This window comes from Carettochelys insculpta, chromosome 5 (genome assembly GCF_033958435.1).
Source record: "Carettochelys insculpta isolate YL-2023 chromosome 5, ASM3395843v1, whole genome shotgun sequence".
In the NCBI taxonomy this organism is placed as follows: Eukaryota; Metazoa; Chordata; order Testudines; family Carettochelyidae; genus Carettochelys; species Carettochelys insculpta.
In genome coordinates, this window is record NC_134141.1 from 38,938,980 (window position 1) to 38,960,626 (window position 21,647).

At 47.0% G+C, this 21,647-nt stretch overlaps 1 protein-coding gene across 1 annotated transcript; it reads left to right on the plus strand.

The window, feature by feature from the left end:
• The first annotated feature begins 3,309 nt into the window (after positions 1–3,309).
• ARL14EPL (ARF like GTPase 14 effector protein like) lies at positions 3,310–20,817 on the plus strand. The gene is made up of 5 exons (XM_074994117.1): positions 3,310–3,349; positions 9,946–10,070; positions 11,460–11,507; positions 16,739–16,878; positions 20,595–20,817. Exons 1-5 carry the CDS (start codon positions 3,310–3,312, stop codon positions 20,815–20,817), a joined length of 576 nt encoding a protein of 191 aa, XP_074850218.1.
• Positions 20,818–21,647: the final 830 nt, after the last annotated feature.

Consider the following 21,647-nt stretch of genomic DNA (forward strand, 5'->3'; position numbering starts at 1 on the left):
TCCCAGTACTTGCAAGACTTTCTCATTGGTTATTACTGGAAGTTTCCTGGCCCCTGTTTCAGGAGTTCATGCTGACAGCCTGAAGATGTGGAACTTCCAGCTTCTTCCAAAACTTTAATTAATTAAGTCTGTACCCTCTATGTGTCACTTTTGGACTTGCAGTTTCTGATCTCCCTGGAACATTAATCAGCCGATTAGAAATTATTGTAGAGGATTTTTTTTTATCGCATGGTACATAACGCAAAAGCAGTCATGACTCTCAAGATTTTATGGGAAAGGCTGAGTCTGAGGAAAATCAAAACCAAGCTGTTTATAGCTGTTGTTAAAAATATTGACAGCAGGGGAGAAGCAGTCCCTCTTACTGGTTCTCTAATATGTCAGTGGAAGAAACACTAGAATAATTGGAGATTTCTCATGTGCAGACCTATTTCCAAATGTTGCAAATGTCCCCATGTTGGGTTGATTTTTAAGCTGAATTAAAAGTTTCTGGTTATAAAGGATTTTTTGCACTGCCTTTCCAGCAAGGCATTTACAGTCTCTCTCTTGTTTTTGAAATCAAGCTCATTAAAATTGTCCCATGGCTCCACGGGTGCTAGAGTTTTTCTTCCTCTCCGTAATGAGTATCATTAATTTGAAAGGAAAGACTTAGGAGTCAGAAATGGAAAGCGGAGGCGGGTGAGCGGGGAGAGGAATTAGAGCAGTAGGGAGTGAGGACAAGAAAAGGGATAGATTAGAAAACGGAGTTTAGCTGAATAGAACACATAGTGCTACATCTTGTATTTTTCACATCCTGTAATGAAAGCTCAGTGAATTATTTGATGATGAGATAAAAATCTTAGAAACTAATGGTAAACATTAAAAAACGGACGTTTAGTTTCTTACAATACCTTTTTGGTAATTGCTATGAAACGCTGTGGAATAGACTGTGCAGCAATGCTTGTTAAAACATACCTCAGCTGCACCAGGGCATTAATTGGCCAAACATCACTATTTAAGACTAAGTAGGCAGCAGAAACAATGAGAATACTTCAGGTCTACAGCTAAATTATTTTCATTCTCTTTAGCTGTATTGGGAGGTGGGAACTGTTGGTGCTGGAGAAAACTGAGGCAAACTCAAAGAGAAATTAGTCCATGTACCTTCAGAATAAAGTCATTTAGGTGCAATATTGATCTTTTTAAAAGTCATACCTACATGCATGAATAAGCAGAATGAGATGGTAGCAATCTAGTTTTACAACTGATGGATGTTTAGATTAGAGCACCAATAACAACATAGGACATTCTGTAACTTAGCTTAGTTGGCAGTGGGCCTGCAAATCTCTCACATATCCATGGCCCCAGCAAGATTATTAGACCGTGGATCATGGAAGAGGATAGGATGTTGGACATGTGGTCTGACCAAAGGAAGAGCTTGGAACATTTTTGACAATTAGTCTGCACTGTCCCAGCACAGGCTGGAAAAGGGAAGCTGCCTCTTCATATTGGCTAAGTCACCTTCAGCCCTCAGATTAAGCCACCTTCAAAGATCCAGGAAATATGGGGGTGTGTCATAAAGAGTGCTACTGGGAGTCTGAAAAATAGGTATATGGCAGTGGAGAACAGTAAATCCCTGGCAATTGAAGGAAAGCCAATATGCTCTAAAAGAATTTTAAAGAACCTGCTATTTCGAAATATTGCTGCTTATGTGTTAAATACTTCCTGTGCTTTCCTTCCTTCAGCTTTATTTTTATGGCCATCTATATCACACCATGCAAGACATGTTCATAATCCTGCTTGATCTCGTAGGGAATTCTGGGAGTTTTGTGTTTGGCTTCCATGGGGCTTGGGTTTTACTCATGATTTTAATTTGTGTGCACATGCACCCATCCCTTCTGGCTGACTCAGATACAAAGAAAATATTTGTGTTATTTTTCAGTAGATTGCAGGTTGCTACTTATGATGAGTCATATGTGTCATAATTCATGATCACTTACAGTCATGCAAAATGTTAAGACTCGTGTGCTCTGGCACTGTGTACTTAGAAATAATGGAGTGGAAGAAGCTGAACTAGAGGAAAATGATCTGTCTGAGCTTTTACACACAAAACATTGAATTCCGTTTTAATTGTTGCACTACTAGACCTGATAACCTATTGTTTCCCCCATACTCTACATCCACAGTGAAAGTTTTTTGTTTTCAGCTTCAGGCAGTTTGAGATGTATGGTGCAATATGAAAGAGAATAAAACAAATAAGTTCGCATTGCAATTCTTTTCCTTTCCTGTTAATGTAGTAAGAATTAAGTTACAGTCAGGAGTGCCTCAGATGTTTTGAAATTTTTCCCCAAGAGGGATTTGTGGCTTATTTTTCACGATAAAGGAACCTGAATGCAAAACAACACAACTGTCCACACCCTGTCTTTTAAAGCTCTTTGCTAATCTATTTCCTCTAAATTTGATGTCAGCATTTGATTTTAATAATAGTCAGGAATTCACAAAGGATTAAATTAACTTGCTCTAAAGATGAGCTGTAGTGACTGCCTTAAGGAGGATGGATTGAGCTAATGAAGATTTCAAGATGTGTGCTGGACTTACCAGAACTATTTGTCTGCACATAGAGGAGAATTTAGCATGACAGCCATACACAGACTCAGAGCCAATATTTGAGATTTAAGGGTTTTGATAATTTTAAACTTGCTCTCTCAAAGTGACAGGGAAAAGTCATTTATGATCTCAATGTTTTGGAAATATAAAAACCTTCCCAAAGTGTCAAAATCAGCATGCATTTTTTCTTTTGGCCTTATTGTAAACTAAATCAGAGACAAAAACAAGTGTGGTAGTGTTGCAACATTTTAGCAGTTTGGGGAAAGTGTGTTTACTTGATGACTTTAAGATGCAACAGGTGGCTGTTAAATTATTAAAGCATCTCACAAACTATTTAATGTGGTAAACTATTGTCCTGTTATTACCATGTTGTTTTTTTTTCTAGCAATCTTTTTTAAAAGTGTAAAAACTTAGGCTTATTGGTTATTTTTACATTTAAACAAAGGCCTAAAAGAGTTTTGCATGACATACAGTTTATATCATGCAAAACTCTTATAAAACATATAACATACCATAAAGAAGGTGCACACACACATAATGAAGAATAACATCGAAGTTTAAATGGATTTCTCAGGTTTTATGCACTGAATGCTAAATACTTAAAAAGACTGTAAATAATGAGATGAGGATGAGGTCCTTTAGGAGTTTTACCTGGCATTGTCTTCTGCGCAGTCCTTCTGGGACCATTATTTTGATACTTGGTCGTCTGTTTCAGTCACTCTGGGGCTGATGTCAGGATCTCACTATCAGAGCAGTTGTGCGGCAGCAAACCTAGATTAATCTTTCTTCTGTGTGCCAGGCTGTTTGGTTGGTAAGTACAATTTAAAATTTTGGAAACCACCTTTTTCATTCAATAACTGTTCTCAGTTGGAACCTTCTTCCAACTGTAATTTTTCATAGGAAAAATTGAGGATACCTCTCCGACTTGATTAATGAAACTGAGACTGATAAAGTGATTGTACAGATCATTCTGTAGAATTCAGACCTAATTAAGAGGCCTGTCACATCCTGTGATGGAAGAGATAACTAGGGAAAGGACATGTGGGGACAAAATCTCTGCAAGGAGCCTATTATAGAGTGTGTGCCTTGTTGTTCTGTTGGGAGATAGTGAGGCTTGGTTTCCCCACTCTTCCCATAGAATGGGTCATTGTTCTCTCTCTAAATCTTATGTATTCTCCAGGATACTATCAGGACCTCAGGAGGCAAGAGCTATCCCTGCACTTGTCCCTTGCTTCCGCATTGTCTCTGGAGTCCCCTCTTTCTCCCAAAAGCACAACTGTATTTGGAACTATACTGTCAGGGAACTCCTAAATGGTGAGTTGCCCCCCAAAATAACCTCCACCACCCTGACATCCTCATAAACCATTTCTATTTGCAAAGACAGCTATGGAAAAATTATTTCATTCCCAGACTGGATTAAATTTACATTCAATTTCCTGTAGAGTTTTAGAGAGTTATGTGCATGATATTAGCCACTGATCCCTATTTGGGCCTCATAATCCCCCTTATCCTGCTTCTAGAAGATGATCTGAGGGTAACTGTGTGGTAAATCTTGTGGCCTATGACCCTCAAGAGTTCCTTGGTCCCTCTGTGCCCCTTCTGTGAATATCTCTGCTGCACAGTACACTTTGGCTCTTTATTTTTAGAATTAATAGAGGACATGGGGATTTGTATGTCTGCTGTAGAAGATATTTTCTTAGTGATGTGGAAAAAACATTTTTGTTGAATGAGATGGCAATTCCCTACTCTGCTGTTGACTTGCTGTGATCCAAAATCACAGAGTAGGTCAGAAGCGCAGAAGGGAGCTGCTGTCTTGTTCAACTTAGACCAAGGTTTCAAGAAAAGGCCACTGATTTTTGGTGCATTAGTAGAAACAGTGCCTCATTTTCAGACATGCTGAGTGCCTATAATTCCAGTTGAAGTTGATGGGAGCACTTAAATCAGAAAAGAGTATCTCAAATTGGGCACCCAAAATTAATGGCTATTTATGTAAATTCTGGCCTTAATCTCAGCATGCACCATAACATAGGGGGAATAATGCTTATCTACCCTAGTGAAGTACTTTGGATGCAGTGTGATGTGGAGATGGAACAAAAGGGAACAATGGTGAATTCTGACTGGGAATCCTAGCCTTAAAGTAAGCAAAGGTCTGAGCTTTCCTTTGATCTAGACTGTGTGGGTGCGTCTACACTTGCATTCCTCTTTTGAAAGAAGTAAGCAAATGAGGTAAATCAAAAATACAAATGAGGAATAAATTTGCATGTTGGCACCTCATTTGCATATTCTAATTTCATTCAATTGGAGGTACACATCTAGAACTGGAAGGGATCTTGGGAGGTCGTCTAGTCCAGTCCCCTGTCCTCTTGGCAGGACCAAGCACCATCCCTGACATCTATTTGCCCCAATCCCTAAGTGGCCTTCTCAAGGATTGATGTCACAGCCCTAGATTTAGCAGGCCAATGCTCAAACCACTAAGCTAGCCCTCCCCCCTAAATAAAGGGAAGAAGGATTCTTTTGAAGATGGGGTTTACTTTCGAAAGAGCAGTGTCCACATTGGCTTTCTGCTTTCGAAAGAAGCTCTTTTGAAATTAGAATATGCAAATGATGTGCCAGATATGCAAATTTATAACTCATTTGCATTTGTATTTACCTCATTTGCATACCTCTTTCGAAAGAGCAATGCAAGTGTAGACGCACCCTGCTGAGTAGAATAAGGGGATTTCGAATGGTGCGGGGTCCTTTTGAAAAGGACCCCCAGGTAGCTCTGCTGAGCTGCGAGCGTTCGAAAGCGACACTTTTGAAGCACCGCTGCTGCAAGCATCCTAATGCTAATGAGGCGCTGAATATTCAATTCAGCACCTCATTAGTAATCGTCGAAATGGCCATTTGCATGGCCATTTCAAAGTTTTGGCCAAGTGTGGCCACAGCCCCTGTGTGTTTTCAGTCTGGGGTTGGGGTGTGAACAGCTGTAAGGGGGTGCCGGGGGGGGGGAGCTGAAACTATTCTACATATTCTACATTGGTAATGGACAGAGGCTTGGGAAAAGTGGAAGGATGTTTTGAGGGAGGGAAAAGAGGGTCTTAGTGTGGAAGAAGCTGAGATTACAAACCCTGAGTTAGAAACTGGTCAAAAGAGCAGCTCCTTTTGTTCTCCTCGCTTCCCTGGCACCTCACTGCAAGACAGCTTCTCAAGGAAAAAAGCAGTTATGTAGCACTTTAACGACTAACAACATGATTATTTGGTGATGAGCTCTCATGGGACAGACCCATGAAAGTTTATCACCTAGTAAATTACTTTGTTAGTCTTTAAAGTGCTACATGACTGCTTGTTTGTTTTGATAGAATACAGCTATCTCTCTGTCACTACTGAGCATCTCAAGGGTTCTTCTGGCTATGCCTCAACTTCTTCCTCTCGCCCTGTAGGGGGTGCCATCAGCAGGAGGGCTCAGTGAATCCCTCTTCTTTGCTGGCTCTTTCAGCTGCCTTCCTCTCTGCAGTCACTGACAGGAGGAAAATAAGGCAGGTAAAATAGAGCACGCCTGTCTCCATCACTCCCTCCTTCCCCCCACCCCGAGAAGCATCCCAAGAGAGATCCTTGCAGTGGAAAGGCTTAAGCAATGTGGAGACAGCCAGCTCACTGAGGTGGTGTCCTTGCACAACAATTGCAGCAAGACTGGGGTGGGGGGATGGAGAGAGTGCCCACCTCCAGGAGGCAATGACTGGAGACAGAGGATGTGAAAACCTTGGCAGAGGAGCAAAGTGTCAGAGACTCCTAACGTGGGGCACTCTTAGAGAGCCAGGAGCAGTCTGAGAAGGGCTCTCAGGGCCTCAACTTGGACAGACCCGACGGAGAAATGTGGGGCAGACAGATCCCCAGCAGCACACTTGGGAGAGCAGGAAGATGTTTCCCAGCAGGTGCAGGAATGAATGGGAGAATAATGAACGGTGGGTGCACAATGTGTGTGTGTGTGTGTGTGTGTGTGTGTGTGATGGGGTGAGTCTGTTGTGCTCATATTCTTATGCTGTGCCCAGTGCCCTGATTTCTAAGCACTTTGCAAAGGTGCATTAAGTGGCCAGATCAGCATCTATCACACACAATTCTCTCTCTCTTTATATTTGAGGGGATGTGGGAAGAGCATGTGACAGTGAGTGATGAAAGAGGTGGGAGATAGTGAGTGTGTTGGTTGGCTGTTTAGGTGAATGAGTCCAAAAATGTTTCCTGGTGTTTTATTAGCAGAGTGACGTGTTTTTCTGGTAATCATAAAGTAGACTCCAGGTATAAGCAAAAACCCTGCAAAACGAAAAGGTGTGTGTTTAAAAGGAAAGGAATTTTCACCACAGTTGTCACTTAGAGCCTCCAGTACATTGGTGAATTGTTTTGGTGATGTCTGGAATGATGGGATTGTGGTATATATTATCACCACACATCCTTTGGAGGTCAATGAAAAAATGATGGGCTTTAGCTCTGACACCTGTTAATCTGCTTACAATGAAAGCTTTTGCATCTGGTGAAGCAGATCTTTGCCCACGAAGGTTTATGCTCCAAAATATCTGTTAGTCTGTAAGGTGCCACAGGACTTCTTGTTGTTTTTGCGGACACAGACTAACACGGCTACCTCTCTGATATTTGAAAGCTTTTAAAAATTGCTTGAATGTGAGCCAGATTACATGTGTAAGACAACAGTGACATCTAATGGCAACAGAGAGGTAGCTGTGTTAGTCTGTACTTCAACAAAACAAACCAGCTGAAATGTAGCACTTTTTTGTTAGTCTTTAAAGTGCTGCATTTGTGCTGATTTATCTAACAGCAAATTAACAGTCTGACATAATGGATCTTACCGGCCGCGTCTACACGTGCACGCTACTTCGAAGTAGTGGCGCCAACTTCGAAATAGCGCCCGTCACGGCTATAGTTAAGTGTTGTCATTTAAACTGGGGGGCACTTGGCTTCAGAATCAACATGCCATTGTGGAGAAGTGAAACCTTCTTTCAAAGTTATTCTTTATGGCTGTCTTTACAGGTTCAGGTAGAAGGCACCACATCTGTAGTACCTGATTCATATCTTGTAGGTTTTCTTCACAACCATACTGAGCTGCTTTTCTTTTTTTTAGGTGAAAGGTTCAGCTGTGGAGCTCAAGTCACCTGAAATTTCAAAAGAAAGCAGAATTATTTGATCATTTACCCAGCTACAGAAAAGTGTTAAATGTGGAGTCTTGCTTAAACATTTCAGATTGCAAAAATGTAAATGACCCTTGACAAGTTCAGGAATAATTTTGACCTAAGGATTTTTTTGAGGAATATGATTCTTGCCCTGTGAAGTAGCCTTCTTAGTTTATATCTGTATATTAAATTTAAAGGAACTAAGGTCAAACAGTTCAATTGTTGGTGGCTAAAATCAAGCACTTGCAGGCATATTCACTGCTGAGTGCTCAGCACTTCTAAATTTTTGACCATTTATGTATGTGCTTAAACATTCATTTAAGTATCTATCTTTAGGTACCCAAGTCTGAGAAGTTTGGCCTAATTTTTATACTGAAACTAATGTGTTACAATTATAGTTTGTCATATGTACCCTATATGAGATGACTAGCTTGTATGGATAACAAACCTTATTAATATTTAAAATTCCTTATTTTGAATTAGTCTTTCATAATGAGCTTTATAGTAACTTTTCTGTATCATGAGTTAGATTTCAGAGGATAAATTGTCTAATCTGTAGTCCCGTTGCAGAATAGGAAGATTGCTGTAATTGCTTTATTTCCAAAAGAATAAGAATAATGGTCTGTTTTGAGATTAGATTAAGGAAATTTATTGTAAATTTACATTTATTTTTGTAGAGGAAGGAATGTTGAGTAACTTTGTTATGCCAGAGGTTTTCCCATTTGTTGTTTTATAGGAAGTTTGTAATGAATTGGTGATATAATCAAGACATTCAGTCTGGGTAAGACTGTGCTGTTTCCTCAGTAGTGGTCTTGTGTGCCTGAATTTTTGATATTTTGGGGGAAGGTCATAGATCAAGAGTCTCTGTAATATGGAAAATACAGAATATTTTAAAATTGCTGGTTTAATCAGGAACCTAATACAAAGTTGATTGGCGCAGATCGTATGACACTATGGTAGGCCTTGTGTCTGATTTGTCTAAAGTCTTCTCTCCAAAGTTTTTAAGGCAGAGTGAGAATTAAGAATGAGGCTATGAAAAGTTGAGCCTTTTTTTGGGTCAGTAAGACCTCAGAGGAAACTGGCATTTGAGAATTTTCTGGCCTGATTATTTAGAAGAGAGGAAGTCACAGCATCAGTTAATAGGCCAACTCAGCCTTTGACCACTCTCTGCCAGCCCCTAAAGGAGGCCTATTAGTGGGAAGGGTTTTGTCAGAAGAATATCGTTGTCTGGCTCCTTGTGTGCATTCCTACTCTTCAGAGTTCGGAAGACTGAGCGAGCTGAAGAGTTTTAAATGTCTTATTTTTCGTCTTACTAATTTTTTTTTATCTTTTGCTTGTATTAATTGGGAGAGGCCTTAGCTTTTTAATTTTCATTATTTTTTTGGGCATGGAAATGAAAGTGAGGCTGTATGCAGGCACATCCAGAAAACCATCACAAGGAAAATGCCAGAAAGAAAAGTTCCCCATGTTTAAACAGACCTATATTTTTGTATAAAGACACTCATGACAGTACTCTGTGTTTAAGTCTTAAAAGACATCAGATTTTCACCTGCAATTTTTAGTACATAAGAGTTTTGCTTCTGGAGAGCATTCTATTAAATATTTGTATAATCTTCATCAGGGAAAGAACAGATTAGCTGTCATGTGAGAATTGAAGTAGAAAAGGAAGCTGTATAATAGCTTTGAGACTGAGTTTCAGATGTAAGGTAATAGTTTGGTTTTAATAATAGGCTTTTTAACCAGATTCAAATTACAGATTTTATAAACCATGGTAACATTCCTAAATTGGGATATATACCTGGCTGGACAGCTATATTCTCAGACTACTTAGAATTCATATAAGGAGTATATTTTTTTTATTAATTTGATGATCTAATTCCAGTCCAATATTTAGACTAAGTTGTTTGATTTGCTGATTAGATTCAATGTTGATCTGGTAGGGTTGTATTTTTAGTTAGTTTATTAATAGTAGCTTGCCTTTGATGATATGTTTCTAGGTTTTATGTTTGTTTGTTTTAGAGTTTTCATAACATGTAAAATAGAACCTGTTACTGACTCATAGTTACTTCAGTAAGTAATGGGAGTCTAGTACCTTTGGGGGTCTGAGACAGATACCGGCTGATCAATTTAAAAGTTTGACCAGGTCCCTGAAAAGTCTTTGGTTGTTGCACCTATATATTTCTCAGTTTTTCATGTTTTATTTTTTAGTGTCTTGAAATGAGTGATCATATGGAAGAAAACTCTATGGAGAAAAATATTTCTGCCCAGGAGGAACCTGCAGGAGCAAATTCCACTCCTACTAAGGGATGTCAGATAACACAGAAGCAACTGGTATGACTTTTGAAGTACTTTGTTAATGATGAAGGTGCTGGAGAAAATATGCAAATATAGTAAAGGCAAATACAGGATGAACCTCTCTCATCTGGCACCACTGGGACTTGACTGGTGCTGGACAAGAGAATTTGCCTGATGACGAGAGGTCAATATTTTCTAGCACATTACCAATACTTTCACTGCTTATTGGGCTCTTAGAAGACATTTAGGAGAAATTACAGCTAAATAACAGCACAGAAAACTGAGAGCCAGAACTGGTGACTGTAAATAAACTTTATGGGACCATGGGAAACTTGGCTACACCCATGATATATGGTCATCTGGCTAACTAAAATCATTCTGCGTTACAGAGTTTGCTGGATGAGAGAGTTCTGGATTAGAGAAGTTCAACCTGTAGTAAAATTACAGCAATACTTGTGCAAGTATGGAATATTCAGCATTTTTAAGAATTGTAATAAGGATGATGAAGGGAAGTGGGACAACCTCTCATTAGGAAATTATCCTTGTAATTAATTTTACACTGAGGTTTGGAAGGAGTTCCTAGTGTTTTGCATTTCAGCTTTCATTGTTCCTGTTGTTTGTTGCCAGTCAGAAAGTTTGTAAGCTATGAGCAGGGACTGAATTTTGAGAGTAAAACCCAATTTCTTCCCACATAATTTAAATGTCTACATATAAAGCTGATGAGATTGTCCCATGGTTACCAGAGGCTTTAATTTTCGATACTTGATTCAGCCAGCTTGCAATTAAAAGGCTTTCAGTTGGCTATTGGACATGTGTCACAACAAAGCAAAGGTGCTAAAACTCCCAGTGCTATCACCAGTGTAATGTGACTGGAACCTTCTCCTGGGAGCACAGTGTTAAAGAATTAATGTAAACATTGACCACAATTATCTGAGGGAATTTGCAGTGAAGATGATGGAAGCTGACTTGCATCAATTTACATATGAGAAGAAAACATGAATTTATAAATAAAATAATCCACTTCTACCAAACTCTTGAGAATCCCGAACAGATGTTAACCATTTTGCACCTCCATTTACGACAAGTGTGCACTGAGTGAAAGAGGTGTGAAATGCTACTGTTCCAACCAATAACACTTTATGCTCATTTACAAATGGTTTTTACAGGTGTAAATAACAATCCAAGATGTAGGACAATAGGGAATAAGGCCCATTCTCTTTAAATCCCACCCCCAATGGTTTTATTTAATTTTAAATCCAGATTTCCAGCAAAAATTCAATAAAGGAACCATGCCAACGTCCTTCCACTGTCTATGAATTGTTTGCTTTGGCTCCTCTGTTCTCTTCCATGCCTCTCTTCATGTTCTTCAGTCCTGCAAGTTCTTTCCACCACTAATGATCTTCCATACCTTCTCCTTGCCCTCAGATTCTTCTTGGAGAGATAGGCCCTTGGGAGCTGAGGGAACAGAGGCGGGTAAGAGAACAAGGAATGAGTCCGCTGAGATTAGGAAAGAGATAGTATTTTATTTTATATTGTGGGCTACTGAATTATTACTCTAAAAGGCACATCGTGCACTTTAGTGGACCTTTGTTTTATGGTTTAATGTTGAAATATGATTTTCCTCTACTATAATATAGGTTTCAAAATAATTGAAAATTATGCAACATCCTTGCTAAAGGTTTTTTCCAGACATTGAGATTTCTGTTTGTATTGTAAGAACTGTCTAAGAAACTAACTTGAAGAATGCAAATTTAGGTTCACTGGAGAGAATCTGAAGAAGAGCTGATATAATACTGATAAGAGTCCGGACCAGTCAGGAGGACTAGCCTTAACACGTGGAAGATCTTATGTGTGGTTAATAGGGATTGTGCAACACAGACATAAACAAGGAACAGGGCAGGCAGGCAATGTGATGAATGGTCTATTGAAGTTTGAAAGAGGGTGTTACTGAGAGGCAGAAGTCAAATAATCTTTCAGTAACTCTATAGCTATGTCTACAATGGTATGCTACATTGAAATAGCTTATTTCGATGTAGTGAAATTGAAATAAGCTATTTCGATGAATAGCGTCTACACATCCTCCAGGGCTGGTGCCGTCGACGTTCAACATCAACGTTGGACAGCACTACATTGAAGTAGGTGCTGCAGGGGAGCGTCTACACACCAAAGCAGCCCAAATCGAAATAAGGGTGCCAGGAACAGCTGCAGACAGGGTCACAGGGCAGACTAGCACTTCCGGGGCAACAGCAAGCTGCTCCCTTAAAGGGCCCCTCCCAGACACACTCAGCCTGCACAGCACGCGGTCTGCAGAGCCACAGGCACGCACACCCCGTGGAAGCAGCATGGACCCCCAGCAGCAGCAGCCAGAGGCCCACACACCTGCCCCTGGAGGAGCAGTGGTTGCCCTGCTCAGTGCCATGCAGGAGGCAGCTGACCATCTTTTATTTCAGGAAGATGAGCTGTCCTCGGGGGATGAGGAAGCAGCCCAGACCTTGCTGCCCTCCCACCCCCCTGCCGCACACGCCGCCGGCTGTGGAGATACCCCACGAGCACAGACTGGTGGGAGTGGCTGGTGCTCGGTGAGTGGGACAATGACCGCTGGCTCCGGAACTTCAGAATGAGCTGGCAGACATTCCTGGAGCTCTGCCAGTGGCTCACCCCTGCCTTACGGCACCAGGACACCCCCATGTGACGTGCCCTCACCGTAGAGAAACGGGTCGGCATCTCTGTCTGGAAGCTGGCCACTCCAGACAGCTACTGATCCTTAGGGCAGCAGTTCGGCATCGGCAAGGCCACCGTCGGGGCTGTCGTCATGGAGGTAAGAGGACCCAGGGGCGGGGGGGGGAGCCTGGGGGGAGGGCCAGACACAACCTGCACACACCTCACCAGTGCTCTCTCATGTCCTTCCCCTGCAGGTCGTCCATGCAGTCAGTGCCCTGCTCTTCCACAAGCTCATGTGGCTTGGGGACCCGGATGCTGCCATCGCGGAGTTTGCCAGCCTGGGCTTCCCAAATTGCTTTGGGGCTCTGGATGGGACCCATATCCCCATCCGTGCCCCAGAGCACAGCGGAGGATGCTTCCTCAATAGGAAGGGATACCATTCTGTGGTCCTCCAGGCCTTGGTGGACAGCCGGGGCCACCTCTTGGACATTTATGTTGGCTGGCCTGGCAGCACCCACGATGCCCAGGTGTTCAGAAATTTGGGCCTGTGCCTCCGGCTGGATGTGGGGACCTACATCCCCCAGTGGGAGATCCCTGTGGGGGACACCACCATGCCCCTCTGCGTCGTCGCAGACACGGCATACCCCCTCTGGCCCTGGTTCATGCACCCTTACACGGGCCATGTCACAGCCAGCCAGGAACGGTTCAACACGTGCTTGAACCATGCGCGCCAGGTGGTCGAGCGCACTTTTGGCTGCCTCAAAGGGTGCTGGAGGTGTCTCCTCACCCGCCTGGATGCAGGCCTCACCAACATCCCCCAGGTTGTGGGCGCGTGCAGCGCACTCCACAACCTGGTGGAGAGCAATGGAGAGGCCTTCTTCCAGGGCTGGGCTGTGGAGGCTGGCAGGGCCGACGTCCAGCCACCCGCTGCCCCCAGTCGCCAGGTCGACCCTGAGGGGCTCCGGGTCCGGGAGGCCCTGCAGGCCCATTTTGACCAGGCTGTGGGGTGAACACTGGCAGGGCCAGCTGCGGGTGAGCCACCCACTGCACCCCCCCATCCTCCACAACACTCCCTGCCCCCACGCCCACACCACAGAGAACCCGAGAGCACACCCCCCCCACCACACTTCTGTACAATAAAAAAATGGAATTTTTTTAAACCAAACCCTGCAACCCTTGTATTATTAATAATATGAAAATAGAAGAATAAGGGGGGAACTATGTACATGGGGGGGCAGTTACAAAACAGGGGTAGAACAAAAACTATTTACATCAACATGGGGGGAATGAGTCCAAAGGAGGGGGCCTTGGGGGGCAAACTCCTCGGCCCTGCACCCCTATTGTCCTGCACCTGGTGTTGGGGGGCGTGACCCACGTCTCGGCCGGAGGCCTGGTCAAGGCTGCGTGGGGGCCGGGAGAACCAGCAGATACGGCTGGGTGGTGTCCAAAGGCCCATGGTCCCCCTCGGTGGCAGGCCCCAGGACGGCCAATGGTGGAGGGACGGTGGGTGGAGCGGCAGGCGGAGCAGCGGGGGGGCCAGGTGCCGTGCAATGTCCTGGAACGTGCGCATGAAGGCCCCCCAAGCCTCCTGGCACCAGGCCAGCGCTCACTACTGGAGGTGGAGCCGCCGTTCCTCCACCTGCAGGCGCCGCTTGGACACTTCCAGCTGACGCCGGAGGGTGGTGAGCAGCTGGGGGTCCGTGGATGCCCGCAGATGGCCCCGCTGCTGTCAGGCTCGTCCTGGGGCTGGTCCGTGCTCCGCCAAGGGGCTGGCCTGGTGGGATGGCCCCGGTGGGCTGTCTGGGACGACAGACATCGCGCCGGTGCTCTCCGGGCCCTCCGATGGTGCAGCTGTGGAACAGAGGGGGGAAGAAGAGTGGAGACAGCCGTTAGTCTGGGCCCTGACCCGTGGCCCTTGTCCCTCCACCCCTCTGCTACTGGTTCCCCATCCCCCAGAGATGCTGCTGCTGCTGATGATGATGGGTGTCCAACCCCCCACCCCCCGGGGGACCTAGGTTCCGCTCCCCACATCCCCAGGGATGGGGCATGGTGCTGTCCTGCTGGGGGGCAGGGGCTGATGGACTCTTCTGAGGAACATGCCACTGCTGTTCTCGGGGCCATGGTCATCTGGGTGTGTGGAGGGCCCTGGTCATGTCTCTTGTCCCCGCCCCTTAACCCTGGGGTTGTGCACCAGGGGGGTACATACCTGATGCTCTGCTCCCACGGTCTGGGGACAGCCATCGGGCGGATGCCCTGCTGGAGCTGCGGGAGGGGAGGGCGATCTGCAGCCCCCCATTGCTGGAGTCCCCCTCCTCCTCCGGTGTCCTGGGGTGGGCTCCTGGGGGGTCCCCTGGGGTGCAGGGCTGGCCTCTGGGACGGACTCCGTCTCCGGGGCCTGCTGGGGCTCGTTGGCCGATGTGTCAAGGGTGGCTGGGTGGGGAGGAGGTGTACTGGGGGCCCAGGATTTCCCTGAGCTCCCTGTAAAAGGGGCAAGTGGCGGGGGCAGCCCCAGATCGGCTGGCCGTGTCCCGGGCCCGGACGTAACCCTGCCACAGCTCCTTCACCTTACTCCTGACGTGGTCAGGAATGCGGGCAGGATGACCCTGGGCAGCCAGGCCCTCGGCCAGCCGAGTGAACGCATTCGTGTTCTGCCTCTTGCTCCCCATTACCTGGAGCACCTCCTCCTCGCCCCAGAGCCCCAGCAGGTCCCGGATCTTGGCCTCCGTCCAGGAGGGGCCCTGCTGCCTTTTCCCCCTCTGGCTGGCAGACTGGGAGCCCTGGGTCCCCTTGGGGGGGTGCCCTGTGGGCGCTTGGGGGGCTGGCTGGCTGCCATGGGGTGCAGGATGGTGGCTTGGGGCTCCAGAGGGAAGTGCAGGCTGGGCACGTGGCTGTGCTGCTGCCTGCACGAGCTCTCAGCTTCCTGCACAGGAAATAAGAGGGCGGGGAGCTTTAAGGGGCTGCTGCACGCGGCGACCACAGAGCTCAGGGGCTGGAGAGAGCATCTCTCAACCCCTCAGCTGATGGCCGCCATGGAGGACCCCGCTATTTCTATGTTGCAGGACGCGGATCGTCTACACGTACCCTACTTTGACGTTCAATGTTGAAGTAGGGCGCTATTCCCATCTCCTGATGAGGATAGCGACTTCGACGTCTTGCCGCCTTACGTCGATTTCAACTTCGAAATAGCGCTCGCCGCGTGTAGATGTGGCGGGCGCTATTTCGAAGTTGGCAAAGCTACTTCGAGGTTGGCACAGCTACTTCGAAATAGCCGGCTAGTGTAGACGCGGCTTATTTCTGTTAGAACTTCTGCTTTGAAATTTGTTCTGATTCAAAGGAAAATGCACAATGGCAACAGTATCTAACTGCAAAGTAATTCAGAAAATTCGGTGCCTACCATCTTACTTAGATGGTATTTATGATGTGATCCAGCCTCTCTGGCAGAGTAACACAAGTGCTGAGCTCCCTCTTTCCTGTTTTTGAATTCACTCTAGCTAAGGCCCTTAGAAGAAGAGAGTGTTTCTGGCCAAGGTGATGGCTTTTTCAGTTTTGTGAAAAAATAAAAGGAAAACAGTCCATTTCATTTCTGTGAGGTACTACAACCTGAGTTCTCTGGGTATGGCCATATTGCTGCTGAGAGACAGCTTCCCAGGCCTGGCATATAGACTTGCACTTGTGGGGCTACATCTGTGTGGACGTTGCAGCTTGTGTTGCGAGACGGGCTGTCGAGACTAGGAGCTGTTGTGTCATGCTTACCACCCCATTTCTGTGCATTCACACCTGCATAAAATTGGAGATTTCTGGCTATGCCCTTCTTTGTTAGCTGACAAAGTGGGCCTTGAGCATAAGTGGTTACAAATTAATACGTGGATGAATTGTTTTGAATTCATCCTCTTGATATAGCAGGTCAGGTTTTTGCCTTACGTGCCCTTTGTATTGTGGAGATTATTTGTTGTTGAAGAAAACTAGCAAACATGAGGCAGTAAATAAAAAATTCTGGCTACTTTTTGGTATTTATAATCTATCCTTTGTTTGTTCATTCATAGCAACAAATAGAGCGGCAATTAAAATGCTTAGCATTTCAGAACCCAGGACCTCAGGTCGCTGACTTCAACCCTGAAACTAGAGAGCAGCAGAAGAAAGAGCGCATGGCAAAGATGAACCAAGATCTTTTTTATAAACCCAAGTAAGAAGGAAATTGAAATGTTTACTCAATATACACAAAATTAGAACTATTTTCATAGACTTGTTAAAATGTGAGCGTTCAGCAGAGTAAATAGACTTCTTTGGTTTAGTTCAAAAGAAGTTTGACTTATTTTGTAGCACACATATTACTTGATAATTGTGTCTATTACCAGAATCTTAAGCTACGTCTACACAAGAAGCATCTGTTGATGGAAGTGACTCTGGGAAGGGATGTCCTGACAAAACATCCATCGACAGATTGCGTCCGCACATAAAAGCAGATTGATCTTTCGATTTGTTCTGTTGATAGAAAGTGGCCACAAGCTCCAGCTGCTTTGTTGACAGAGCTGGCCCCAAAACCCCGGAAGACAGGCTCACAGAGATGGCACGCCCATCAAGGACGGCTTGCCCAGTGAGATCCTAAAGGCCTGTCTCTGCTTCTGGCTCCCTGCCCATGCTGAGGCTTGCCTACCACCTTGAGGGAAAAGAAGGCTGTTGCAGGGCTCCCTACCTGTCTGTGAGAGATCCAGTGCTTTCTTGACTGCTACCAAGCCAGATCACACCCCCGGGCTCGCCCTTGACTGACAGCCAGCTGCTGCTGGTCCTGTCAATGATCCTGATGGCTGTCTTCCACCACCAGTGGGGAGATGAGCCTGACAGCTGGCCTGTGGAGCCCACCCATGGTGCCCCAGTGCTACGCCCGCCCTCACGCCCTCGGGTGCTCAGGCGGGTATGGCAGTACCCCACCAGCGCCGACTGGTGGGACCGGCTGGTCATGGGGCAGTGAGACAACCAGTAGTGGATCCAGAACTTCTGCATGAGGAAGGAGACCTTTCTGGAGCTGTGCACCTGGCTTGCCCCCACCCTTCACAGACAGAATACCAACATGCGGCCTGCGGTTCCCTTGGAGAAGTGGGTTGCCATTGCCCTGTGGAAGCTGGCCACCCACAACAGCTACCGCTCCATGGACAACCAATTCAGCATTGCGAGGTGCACCGTTGGGGCTATACTTATGCAGGTAAGGCACACTCAGGCTGCAGGCCCTACACAGTGTGAAGGGGAGAGGATGGGGGAGACGCCCACCCAAGGGGGAGTTTTGGGGTGAAGGGGTTGAGGGGAGGGGTTGGGGGAAAGCCCTGTCCCCAGGGGACTGTGCTGCCCCAGCCTCACGCAGCCCTGCTGCTGGAGGGGGGCAGCCTCGCAGGGTGGGCTCCTGGAGAGCTGGCGGGGGGAGGTGGAGGATTGGGAGAGGTTGGAGAGCCCACGGGGGCCCAGGGCGCTATCCCTCCCTGTTTCTCACGTGTGTATGGTCTCCTCCCTTCGCAGGTAGCATAGACCATTAATGTGTTCCTGGTCTGGAGGCTCGTCCACATCACCAACTTGGACACCATTTTGGCCGGCTTCGATGCCCTCGGCTTTCCCAGTTCTTTTGGGGCACTGGACAGGACCCACATTCCTAACCAGGCCCTGGACACAGTGCTGCATGCCACATTTATTATAAGGGCTATCACTCCATCGTGGTGCAGGCCCTGGTGGACCACCGTGGACAGTTCCTGGACACCTATGTTGGATGACTGGGCTGGACCCACGATGCCAGGGTGTTCCACAACTCTAGCTTGTGCTGGAGGATGGAGGTGAATGCCTACATCCCCTGCTGGGAGCTGGCCATTGGGGATGTGGACATGCCTGTGTGTATGGTGGGGGATACAGCCTATCCTCTCATACGCTGGCTCATAAAGCCCTAAACCAGCCATCTGGACCCCACCCAGGAACTCTTCAACACCCGCTTCACCCGGGTACACAACCAGATTGCGTGTGCCTTCAGGCCCCTGAAGGCAAGATTCTGTTGCCTCCTGTAATGGCTGGACATACTGGGGGCAGAGGGTGACTGTATATGCCTGTAGGGCATCATCGTCCCATCAGTGATGGCCCCTCCAGCCGCTGGCATGCCTTGATGGTAGTGGGGTGACGTCTCTCTGGGGCAACCCTCGCAGTTTGGCCGGCTCTGGCTCCGGCTCCGGCTCCTCACTGGGGGTGCCTGGCTGAGTGGTGGGGTTGGCCTGGCCCTCGGATGATGGGGAGTCCTTCCCGTAGCACAGCCCATAAGGCCCTACCCACAGTGAGCAGCGGGCCCCATCCCTGGGCCATGGGACAGGGGTATCCTGGGTGTACATGCCTGTGCCCCCTGCATGGCAGGCCACGCTGCACGGCGATCCGGTGGTGTCACGGGGACTGAGCTGACTGCCACAGGGGGGCTGCACTCTTCAGTTGGGTCATTGAATGTGTGGCTGGCCCGCTCCCAGGCATGGCATGGGCAGGCATCCCCCCCTCAGGTCCCTGGAGCTCATGTGGCCCCTGGTGGTGCTGGCAGTGGGCCAGTGCCCATGCCCAGGGCTGCCCACTGGGTCTGGGTGGGACATTGCGATGAACATGGACATACAAGTCTGGCCCATGGTGGGGGTTCTTGCCTGAGCCATCCAGGCAAGGACCATGGCGCACCCTATCAGTGCCGTAAACAACCTCCCTTCCCGCCTCCCCCGGGCTGCGTGACCCATAGGCTACTCACTGGATGGTCCTGTGAAGAAGTCTGGAGCTACCTGTGCCAACACTGTGGCACTGGAGGGGCCCGAGTCTGGGGCTATTGTTAAAGTCCTCACGCTGGACTCAGGTTCCAAGGGCAGGTCCTGCAGTGGCTCTGGCGGGGTTTCCAGGTCCTGGGACACCATCTGTGTTGGGGGGAGCCTCCTCCCTGGTGTCCAAGGTTTCGTGTCTGGGGGTGCCACCCTTGCCCCCCCAGAAGTTGCTCCAACTTGTTCTAATAGGGGTAAGTGGCAGTCCTTGTCCCCAACCCCCACTGTGCATCCCAGACATGCATGTAGCCCTGGTGGAGCTCCTTTACCTTGGCCCACACCTGCTCCAGGGTGCAGGCGGGGTGGCTGAGCTCCACTAGGGCTCTGGTGAGGCCCTGGGCATTTCTGCGCTTAGCTGTGGGGTTGAGGAGGATGGCCTCCTTGCTCCAGAGGGTCAGCAGGTCCCGGAGCTCTGGGCTGGACCATGAGGGGGCCTGCTTCTTGGACCCCCGGAGTGAGTCCTGAGATCCCTTACCAGCATCCTGCGAGGGCTCCAGGGCATCGGGCAGCCTCTCCCATTGTTTTTTGGTAAAAGGTGTGGCTGTAGGGGCGTCGTGCTGTCAGCGTGCTCCCAGCCTGCACACACTCCCTCAGCTTTCTGCTTGGAGTTTCCAGGGCTCCTTGTGCCTTTAAAAGCAACCAGAGGCAAAGATCATTGATGTTTGATTGCGGTGGAGAGAATGCCCCCCAACTCCAGCTGGCTGGCGCCATGAAGGACTTGCTGTGTCGACAAAAGGGCGCCCAGAGCATCTGCACATCTTTTTTGTTGACAGGAAACTGTAGATAAAGGTGATATTCTTCAAGACACAGAGGCACAACACTGCCGGCAGATGTGCTAGGTTTTGTCGACAGTCTGTCGACAAAGCGCGTTTTGTGTGTAGATGCTCTGCCGGTTTTTTCAACAAAAGCCTGGTTTTGTTGGAAAAACAGTCTTGTATAGACGTAGCCTTATACTGGTATATCACTGTGTTGCAAGAGTGCTCAGAAGAAAGTACCTGTTCCAATATAGATTGTTTGCCATTAGTTTATTTCAGTCATTGAGCACGTTTGAAATATTCTCTGAGTGTCTCTGTTTCTCCTCTAACAGAACTATCAAGAAGTATGACAAACACGGCAAGCTGCTTTGTAACAGCGTGGATTTGTGTGACTGCCTGGAGAAGAACTGCCTGGGTTGCTTCTATCCGTGCCCTAAATGCAATTCAAACAAATGTGGACCAGAGTGTCGCTGTAATAGAAAATGGGTTTATGACAGAATTGAGACCGAAGCCGGTGAAGTGATCAGCATGTTACCATTCTTTGTCCCTGATTGAGACTTTTCTTCTAGCTTTTGTACTGAGTGATGGTCTTTGTTTCATTCTTTCTAATGTTTTAGCTTTTTATTAAAGTGAATTTTGGTTTTGTGAAAGGGGCTGGATTGACTCGACTAAGGTGCCTGTTGATGGGGCTCCTGTACCTTTTCCTACCTCACCAATGCGTGTTAGTCCTCACCATTAAGTATGTAATTCATGCTCCTCCATACTTGTTAGGTGCCTCAGCAAAGTTGCCAAGATCTTCCCAAACCTTTACTTTCTAAAATTGCAAGTGTCAAGAATGCTGTAGTCTAACAACTCCTTACTCTGGAAAACATGATCACTTAGCTAGCTCTGATTGTTTTCCCTCATTTTTGTTCCACGTGCACATATACACAGACATATGATACGTCCATTCTTCATTGAATGAGTCAATTGGTATTCTTCATCTCCTGACGTGCATTCAACACATGGAGACAGGTAGCAATGTCTTTTCCGGCTGTGCTTACCCAATAGCTGAGAGTATAAATGTCAGTGCAGCCACAAATGTCCTTCAGTTCCTTCTTACTGTTCATATCTGGGATGCAGAACACATGCAGTGTCCGTGTCTCTGCTCACAGTGTGATTCTTTCATTGTACTTAGTTGTAGTTAGTGTCCTGTCTACGTTAGTACAGTTACAGTTCTACTTTTAAGACGGAGCCAGAGCTGGAGCCTGGTGTGGGCCAGAGTTGGAGTCCCATGGGGGCTGGAACCCCACTGCAGCCCTGGGGAGCATGGGACCAGGGCTAGAGCCTTGAGCCAGCAGAGCAGGGGCTGGAGACAGAGCCCTGCAGCAGGCAGGGGCTGTAGC